The sequence below is a fragment of the Petaurus breviceps genome, unplaced genomic scaffold (assembly GCF_028583685.1).
Source record: "Petaurus breviceps papuanus isolate PSGF00001 unplaced genomic scaffold, PetGlider_PUasm1.0 90822, whole genome shotgun sequence".
Lineage (NCBI taxonomy): Eukaryota > Metazoa > Chordata > Mammalia > Diprotodontia > Petauridae > Petaurus > Petaurus breviceps.
In genome coordinates this window covers 222,684-232,777 of record NW_027187351.1, presented here as the reverse complement: position 1 = coordinate 232,777, position 10,094 = coordinate 222,684, and the positions used below count along the sequence as shown (strand labels likewise).

The window sequence follows — 10,094 nt, the reverse complement described above, 5'->3', positions numbered from 1 at the left end:
CCACCTATGTCCCGTTCACACAGAGTTGCTTGCATGGTGTATGCCACACTGGATTTTTTGAGAACACATTGAGAGCAGGGGCTTTCTTTTACTTTTCTTTGCATCTGCAGAATTTATCATAGTGCTTAGTACATGAATGGTCCTTAAATAAATATTTATTGACTGATTAACTAGACAGATAAAATCTGGGCAACTTTGTCCAGTTATAGACACCACAATTTAGGAAGGACATTGACAACCTGGCAACTATCCCAAGGATAAGGACCAGAATGGTGAAGGGTTTTAAATCCACACTGTATGACGATTGGTCAAAAGAATTGCAGTTGTCACTTTGAATAGATTCTTGGGGTAAATGACAGCTTATTAAAATATTTTATAGAATATCATGTGGGAAAGGCAGAAGACTCATTCTACTATTCCCTGGATAGTACTAGGATCAGGCACAATGTTTGATAAAAGTAGTATATCTAGAGTCAATGGCAAGAAAAAAAAAATCTGAACAAGTAGCTTTGTTATTCCAAACTAAAATGAGCTGCCTTGAGACATAGTAGTCTCCTCAATAGAAAGCTTCAAATGACAATTTAATGGCAACTTGTCAGATATGGTTGCATAGAGGGGATTATTTTTCAAGTATGATTTGTACTGAGTATTCAATATGGACCCTCCCAACTCTGAATTTTAATAAAAGACATATAGATTCTGTCTTCATGACTCTTCAGAAGATTTCATTTTATCCTCCAGAACTGTAATGGAAAGAAACTCTTATACTCAAATTTTCTATCGAAGTAGAACCAACTGCCTTGGGCTTTTGGTTGTGTTCAAAGGAATTTTGTCACTGAAATGAAAGAAGTCACCTCATGACAAAAGATGCTACAATGGAATTCATTCCAAACACTGCTTCCTCACCTTCATTCCCAATATGGAATCATAGTCAAGGAAATTAATGAGCACAGATTTGTTTTATTTTTTTATTATGTAAGTTAGAGTTGGGGAACCTGCATTCCTCAAGCATGGCCCTTTGACTGAATCCAAACTTCATGGAAGAAATCCCCTCAATAAAAGGATTTGTTCTGTAAAACTCGGATGTAGTCAAAAGGGTGCACCAAAGGATCTAGAAGGCCACATGGGGCCTCAAGTTTGCAGGTTTCCCACCCTTGATTTGTCTTTCCTTGAAATGACCACTTTCCAACTGTCAAACATTCTCATCATTACAACATATATTTACTAAAAACCAATTGTGTACAATATTCACTGTTATTGGTAAGGAGAGAAACTAAGTTTAAAATAGATAAGGTCCCTGTCCTCACAAATCTTAGTGGAAGTACAATACAGACACATAAGTATAATATTAAACAAAAATATTTATATATGTATGTTTGTGTGTGTATATATGTATATATATGTGTGTGTATATATATATGTAAAATCACATCAACTTGAATGATATCTCCCATAATCCAGATGTGATATAAACACATATGTACATACACCTCTGGTAGTCAGGAAAGGGATTTCAGAACTAGGGACTTTCATCTAAATCACTTTAGCTGTTAGAGGGAAGAAGCAAAACACTCAGATGGTCCCTAGAAGTTTGAATTCATCAATATTTCACTTAGTCTCTGTATATCACAGTTTAGTTTGCACTCTCCAATATCCACACCAACAAATGGTCAGCTCAACCCCAGGATTTAAGGAGGTACTATAAGGCTGGGTCCTATGTAGGCAAATCTACCTTCCCCACCCCCGCCCAAGGCTGCCACATAATATGAATTGGAAGGATGGACTTTCTGGTGTCTTATCCCTTTAGAAACTTTCATTTTCTCTTTCCCAAAAGTCCCTGCAGGGATCAAGGTCAATTTCTTTTTTTGTTTATTAATTTGTTTGTTTCCTTTTAGTTTACAGGATTCAATTCCACAATTCCTTGAGTTTCACATTTTGTCCCCTTCCCTCCCCGCCCCCCCATGGCGGCTTATAGTCAAGTATAGGATCTGTAAATACTTTCACATTATACATTAGTCAGGTTATAAGGATGGATTGTACCAGCTGGAATGAAAAATGGTAAAGAGGACATAAAACCAAATAAGAGAAGGAAAAAGAACAGGTATTTTGCTTACACCTGGATATAAACTTCGTTCTTTCTAGTTCTTTCTCTGGATACACATATTTCTCTCCATCATGAGTCTTTTAGGTTTGACTTATATCACTGCATTGCTGAGAAGAGTCCAGTCTATCGAAGTTGGTCATCACACATACGTTGTGTCTGTAATTGTGTACAAATTTTTCCTGGTTCTACTCTTCTCACTCAGCATCAGTTCTTTTAAGCCTCTCCAGGTAAATATGAAGACCGCCTGCTCCTCATTTCTTATAGCACAATAGTATTCCATAACATTCATATACCACAACTTGTTCAGCCATTCCCCAATTGATGGGCACCCCCTTAATTTCCAGTTCTTTGCTACCACAAAAAGAGCTGCTATAAGCATTTTTGTATATGTGGGTCTTTCTCTCATTTCTATGATCTCTTTGGGACATAACCCTAGGAGTGGTATTGCTGGATCAAAGGGTATGAAAGTATTTATAGCCCTTTGGGCATAATTCCAGATTGCTCTCCAGAAAGGCTGGATCAGTTCACAACTCCACCAGCAATGCATTAGTGTTCCAATTTGCCCACATCCTCTTCAGCATTTGTCATTTTCCTGTTTTGTCATCTTAGCCAATCTGACTGGTGAGATGTGGTACCTCAGAGTTGTTTTGATTTGCATTTCTCTAATCAATAGTGTATTAGAGTATTTCTTCATGTGCTTATAGATAGCTTTAATTTCTTTCTCTGAAAACTGCCTGTTCATATCCTTTGACCATTTATCAATTGGGGAATGACTTGTATTCTTATAAATTTGACTCAATTCTCTGTATATTTTAGAAATGAGTCCTTTGTCAGAGACATAGGTTGTAAAGATTCTTTCCCAATTTCCCACCTCCCTCTCGATCTTGGTTACATTGGCTTTGTTTGTACAGAAACTTTTCAATTTCATGTAGTAAAAATTATCCATTTTACATTTTATAATGTTCTCTAATTCTTGTTTAGTCACAAAGTCTTTCCCTCTCCACAAGTCTGAGAGGTAAACTATTCCTTGTTTTAGGAGACTGCTTACAGTATCAACCTTTATACCTAGATCATGCACCCATTTAGACTTGATTTTGTTATATGGTGTTAGATAATGGTCTATGCCCAGTTTCTGCCATATTATATTCCAGTTTTCCCAGCAGTTTTTGTCAAATAGTGAGTTCTTATCCCAAAAACCAGGGTCTGGAGGTTTATCAAACAATAGATTACTATAGTCATTGACTTCTGAATCTCGTGTGCCTAATCTATTCCATTGATCCAGTCCTCTGTTCCTCAGCCAGTACCAAATAGTTTTGATGACTGCTGCTTTATAATACAGATTGAAATCTGGTATTGCTAGCCCACCTTCCCTAGCATTTCTTTTCATTAATTACCTTGATATTCTGGACCGTTTATTCTTCCAAATGAATTTTGTTAATATTTTTTCTAGCTCTATGAAGTAGTTTTTTGGTAAATTAATTGGTATGGCACTAAATATATAATTTAATTGAGGTAAAATTTTCATTTTGATTATATTAGCTTGACCCAGCCATGAGCAATTGATATTTTTCCAATCAGTTAGATCTGACTTTATTTGTGTGAAAAGTGTTTTGTAGTTATGATCATACAGATCCTGAGTTTGTTTTGGCAAGTAGATTCCCAAATATTTTATAATGTCTACAGTAACTATAAATGGGATTTCTTTTTCAAACTCTTGCCATTGAATTTCATTGGAAATATATAGGAATGCTGAGGATTTATGTGGGTTTATTTTATATACTGCAAATTTGCCAAATTTATTTATTGTCTCAAGTAGTTTTTTACTTGATTCTCTAGGATTCTCTAAGTATATCATCATATCATCTGCAAAGAGTGATAGCTTGTTCTCTTCTTTGCCTAATTTAATTCCTTTGATTTCTTTTTCTTCTCTAATTGCTACTGCTAACATTTCTAGTACCAGATTGAATAAGAGGGGTGATAGTGGACACCCTTGTTTCACCCCTGATCTTATGGGAAATGCTTCTAGCTTCTCCCCATTACATATAATACTTGCTGATGGCTTTAAATAGATGCTACCTATTATTTTAAGGAAGGCTCCATTTATTCCTATACTTTCTAATGTTTTTAATAGGAATGGATGTTGTATTTTGTCAAAAGCCTTTTCTGCATCTATTGAGATGATCATCTGGTTTCTGCTAGTTTTATTTTTGATATGATCAATTGTACTGATGGTTTTCCTAATATTAAACCATCCTTGCATTCCTGGAATAAATCCTACCTGATCAAAGTGTATTATTCTTAAGATAAGTTGCAGTAGTCTTTTTGCTAGTATTTTATTTAGAATTTTTGCATCTGTATTCATGAAGGAGATTGGTCTATAATTTTCTTTCTCTGTTTTATCTCTTCCTGATTTAGGTATCAGTACAATAATTGTGTCATAAAAAGAATTTGGTAGGACTCCTTCTTCACTAATTTTCCCAAATAGTTTGTAGAGTATTGGAATCAATTGTTCTTTAAATGTTTGATAGAATTCACTAGTGAATCCATCTGGCCCTGGAGGTTTTTTTCCTAAGAGCTGACTGATGGCTTGTTCAATTTCTTTTTCTGAGATGGGATTATTTAAGTAATTTACTTCCTCCTCAGTTAATCTGGGCAGTTTGTATGTTTGTAAATATTCATCCATTTCTCTAAGATTGTCAAATTGTGTGCATACAATTGGGAAAAATAATTCCTAATTGTTGTTTTGATTCCCTCTTCATTGAGGTAGATTCACCCTTTTCATTTTTGATACTCATAATTTGGTTTTCTTTCTTTTTTTATCATTTTGACTAAGGGTCTATCAATTTTGTTGCTTTTTTCATAAAACTAGCTCTTGGTTTTATTTATTAATTCAATAGTTTTTTTTAATTTCAATTTTATTAATCTCTCCTTTTGTCTTCAATATTTTTAATTTAGTATTTAATTGGGGATTTTGAATTTGTTAATTTCTAGGTTTTTTAATTGCATTCCCAATTCATTGAACCCCCTTTTCTTTAATTTAATCATGTATGCACTCAGGGATATAAAACTTCCCCTAAGAACTGCCTTTAATGCATCCCACAGATTTTGGTATGTTGTCTCATTATTATCATTCTCTTGAATGAAATTACTGATTGTTTCTATAATTTCTTGTTTGACCCACTCATTCCTTAGGATTAAATTGTTTAATTTCCAATTAGTTTTTAGTCTGTCTTTCCCTGGCCCTTTATTGCATATAATTTTTATTGCATTATGATCTGAGAAGGATGCATTTAATATTTCTGCCTTACTGCATAGAATTGTGAGGTTTTTATGCCCTAGAACATGGTCAATTTTTCAGTATGTGCCATGAACCGCTGAGAAGAAAGTAAATTCCTTTTTATCCCCATTCAGTTTTCTCCAGAGATCTATCATACTTATCCTCTCTAAAATCCTGTTCACCTCCTTAACTTCTTTCTTGTTTATTTTGAGGTTGGATTTATCAAGTTCAGAGAGGGGGAGATTAAGGTCTCCCACTAGTATAGTTTTGCTATCTATTTCTTCCTCTAATTCCTTTACCTTCCCCTCTAGAAATTTGGATGCTACACCACTTGGTGCATATATGTTAAGTAATGATATTGCTTCATTCTCGATGGTGCCTTTTAATAGGAAATAGTTTCCTTCCTTATCTCTTTTAATTAGGTCGATTTTTGCTTTTGCTTTATCTGAGATAAGGATTGCTACCCCTGCTTTCTTTTTACTTTAGCTGAGGCATGATATATTTTATTCCAACCTTTTACCTTTACCTTGTGTATATCCCTCTGTTTCAGATGTGTTTCTTGTAAACAGCATATTGTAGGATTATGCTTTCTAATCCATTCTGCTATTTGTCTCCATTTTATGGGAGAGTTCATTCCATTCACATTTACAGTTATGATTGTTATCCATTTCTTTCCCTCCATCCTATTCCTGCCCCTGTTAATGTTCATATTTTCCCTCCCTTCTCCCTTCCCCCCTGAATAGTTTTCCTTTTGACCACCGCCTCCCTCAGTGTTCCCTTATCAGCCCCCCCTCCCTTTTCCTCCCCTTTCCCTTTACTACTTCCCTCCCTACAAACAACTCCCACCCCCGTTTCGTAACCCTTTCCCCCTCTTACTGCCTGTAGGATATTTTTATACTTAATGAAGTATCCTGTTTCTTCTTCGCATCAAGAGTGACAGGAACAAATCTCATGCGAAGCTCCTCTCCCTCCCCTCTTTCCCTCTAAAATGATACTTTTTGCATTTCTTCTCCCTAGAGTTCTATGCTTAACTGGTTGTTATTCCCTCCTTATACCAGAACCAATGAGGGAAAAGCTCATATGCTTCCCAACTCCCTCCCTTTTTTTCCTCTGCTATACAGTTTTTATGCCTCTATGTGTGGCATAATTTACCCTTTTCCACTTCATCCATTCCCTTTCTTCCATTGCAGTCCCTTTGTAGCTCTTAATAAGATTTTTTTTAAATCGTCATTTTGTGTATTTTATAGTCATACCCTCTACTTGTCTATAACCAGTTTGCTTTTATCAAATAGCAGGGTGTGTGTGTGTGTGTTCTCCTTGTTTACCTTTCTAAGTCACTGTTGCATCTCATAATTGGAGGTTGAATTTTCCATTGAGTTCTGGCTTTTTTATCAAGAAGGTCTGGAACTCTGTTATGTCGTTGAATGACAATCTCTTTGCCTGGAAGAATATGCTCAGTCTCACTGGGTATGTGATCCTTGGTTGTAACCTGAGCTCTTTTGCCTTCCAGAAAATTGTATTCCACTGCATCTGATCTTTCAGTGTAGAGGCTGCCAAATCCTGTGCAATCCTCACTGTGGATCCTCGATATTTGAATTGTTTCTTTCTGGCCGCTTAAAGTATTTTCTCTTTTATCTGGTAGTTCTGGAGTTTGGCCACAACATTTCGAGGACTTTTCAGTTTGGGATCTCTTTCAGCAGTTGTCTGGTGGATTCTCTCGATTTCTATTTTACCCTCAGGTTCTAGTATCTCAGGGCAGTTTTCCTTAAAGAGTTCTTGGAGAATGTTGTCCAGGCTCATTTTTTCATCATAATTTTCTGGTAGGCCTATGATTCTCAGATTATCTCTACTTGATCTGTTTTCCAGGTCAGTTATTTTTTCTTTGAGGAATTTTACCTTAATTTTTCATTCTTGTTGTTTTGCTTGACTAATTCTTGGTTCCTCATAGAGTTATTTGTTTCCATTTGGTTAAATCTAGTTTTTAGCAAATCATTTTCCTTGGTTAATTTTTGAAGCTCCTTTTCCATATCATACACTTTTCTTTTTAGAGAGATGTTTTCCTCATTATAATGTTTTTCTAATTCTGCTATTTTCGTTTTGAGAGAGTTATTCATTTTGTCTTCTATCTCTCTCATTTTGTTTTCAAAGTTCATTTTGATCTTATCTAGGAGAGCCTTCTGTGCTTGGGACCCATTCCCTGTTGAAGTTTCAGCTTTGGGTGTGGAGTGCACATTTTCTCCCTCTGAGGTTGGTTCCTCCCTCTGAGGATAGTAGGACTCCAGAGTCTTTGTCTTTGTAGTCTGCTTTCTACCCATTTAGAGGCAGGGTCCTAGCCACACCCTTCCTCTAGTATCCCAAGCCTTTACTGTAGAGGGTTTTGCCCTGGGGCAAGAGTTACTATGTTTTCAGGGTCAGAGGGGGAGTTTGGAGCAAGTGAGGTTCACTCTGTCATCCTGGACTTTGGAGGTCTTGAAAGGGCCTTTTTTTTGTTTTTATTTCTGGGCTATGAAGTGGTAGCCCCAGGAGTGTTTGCTGTCCAGGACAGGGGCCCCTCTATTTGCTTCTTACCTTGCTCTTTCCAGTCCTAGCCCTTTGGTGATAGGCCTGGTAGTGGACCTTGTGGCTGGTGGGAAGACTTGCCCTCCGAGTTGATCAGGCCCCTTCCAGGCCTGCCTCTGCCAGCCGCACCACGCCTTCTGGGCCTGCCTCTGCATCTCCAAGGTCAATTTCTTTCTCCAAGTCTCTCTGTTCCCCCATTCATTGCCAAAATTAGATTACTTTAGAAGTAACTTTTTAGAAAAATTAATTAGAGACATAAATTTGATAGCCAATATCATTGTAGCAACATATTGTAAGAGAAAATATTTGAGAACAAGGTCAAAAAATGACTTGAATATCTTGTCTTTGCTTTTATATTCCAGTGGAAATATTCAGCCTAAAGAAAATTTCCCTTATGAAATAGGAACACCATGTGCCAAGTGCCCAAATTCCTGTAGCAACAACTTGTGCAGTAAGTTTAAGGGAATTAATTTACTTACCATGGGAATTCAAAACTAATTTCAATTTTTATTTTGGAGGGATAAGTATCAATTGAAACCATTAATTATGACCAATTACAGATGGTTCATTTGAACTGATGCTCGACTCAAACTGCTCTAAATGATCTCAATATTTCAGTTCAGTGTATCTACACCTTGATGATCAGGTTACAATAAAAAATAATGTTATACCATGTGAATTAAGAGACAATATAGTCCCAGTCAGTTTCTGGGCATTTTCAAAAATAAAATATGATAAAAACAGTCTCTCAGCTAACATTTGTGCACGTGATCATGGTCCACAAGAAAATGTCAAATTATCCATGACTAGCCCATATATCACATGGAAGAAAATCAAAATCCCATGTGTCTCTAAGTAATAATGTTGCCTTGAATTTTGTAAAGGTTAATATATTGCCTTTAGAAAAAGTATTCATACCTTTTATAAGGCATTTATCTGCTACGTGTTTGATTCAAGGACTTCATGTGGGACTGAATGGATGTGTGTGGCCCTCTAGTCATGGTCTGGATATTCTGTACTTTACAACACCAAATGTTCTGCCAAAATTATATCTTACTGAATTGTTTATCTATTACATTATTGGATGGGGTTGGATAGCCTATACTGGGAAGGAGAATGAAACTGAAAAATTTTCAATGTTTTCTTTAATTTCAGCTAATCCTTGTCCACAGACTGATAGTTTTTCAAACTGTCCTCAACTGAAAAAGAGTTTTTCCTGTGAACATGAAACTGTCAAGAAAAATTGTAAGGCTTCCTGTCAGTGCACCAATAAAATCTATTAAATTTCTCACTGGAAATTTGCTTCCATCAGTAGGGAAAATTGGAACACAGTAATACCAGCAATGATTATTACAAAATTATAACATGATTCCAGTGAAGCCATAAGATACTATTCCTAATTAGTTTCAGAAATTAATGTGTAATTTGATCCTGGGTAACAGTTTCTTTTCATCAAATCATTTAGGGGTTTCCATATGTCCTATAAATATTGTCTTAAACTGACTCACTGAAATTTAAAAAAAAATAAAACAATCACAAAACCACCTTTGTTTCATAGCTTTAAATTCCTAGGTCAATGATATGAAAAAGAGCACAAACTATGATAAAATGTTTTTAAATTTTTTATAATAGTGGTGTTCTTTGCAAAAATCAATGGGATTGAAGTTGTGTTTACAATTCAGCAATATGCATCACTCTAAGTTACTGAGATCACAACCACTCTAGTCCTGACCTAACTATGAAGACTGTTTTCAAAGAACGCAATACAAAAAGAGTTTAGCAGTCTCTATGCAAGTTGCTTCTCTCCAGGATGAAGAATTAATTCTAATATCACTTCCTCCTTTGTCATTACAGCCTTTTCTGTAACTTTGTTAATATCAATCAACTTTTAGAATAAATGATTTGCAATTACTCCATCTGAGTCTTACTTGGTATCAAATGATTTTGAATAGTATCCATAATGCTGACAAACCTTAACCACACTTAACATACCCATTTCCTAATTTACTTTATGACTTGGTCTGTCAGGAAGGTGCCCATTTCTGAGCAAGCTTTCCCAGTGATAAGAATTGAATGAGGACAATAAGGATCCCTTACATCAATCTAAGGCAAATCTATAGAAAATAGAATCATTGATCAGATCTACTCATTGAT

The 10,094-nt window shown here is 35.8% G+C and overlaps 1 protein-coding gene across 1 annotated transcript in view; it reads left to right on the top strand.

The window, feature by feature from the left end:
* The window catches only part of LOC138148124 (cysteine-rich secretory protein 3-like), a 72,142-nt gene extending 62,302 nt beyond the window's left edge, over window positions 1-9,840 (top strand). Inside the window, exons 7-8 of the mRNA XM_069070743.1 lie at window positions 8,303-8,391; window positions 9,096-9,840. Coding sequence (XP_068926844.1) covers window positions 8,303-8,391; window positions 9,096-9,223 — 217 coding nt within the window. The 3' untranslated portion in view covers window positions 9,224-9,840. The remainder of the gene's footprint in view (window positions 1-8,302; window positions 8,392-9,095) is intronic.
* The last annotated feature ends 254 nt before the right edge of the window (window positions 9,841-10,094 follow it).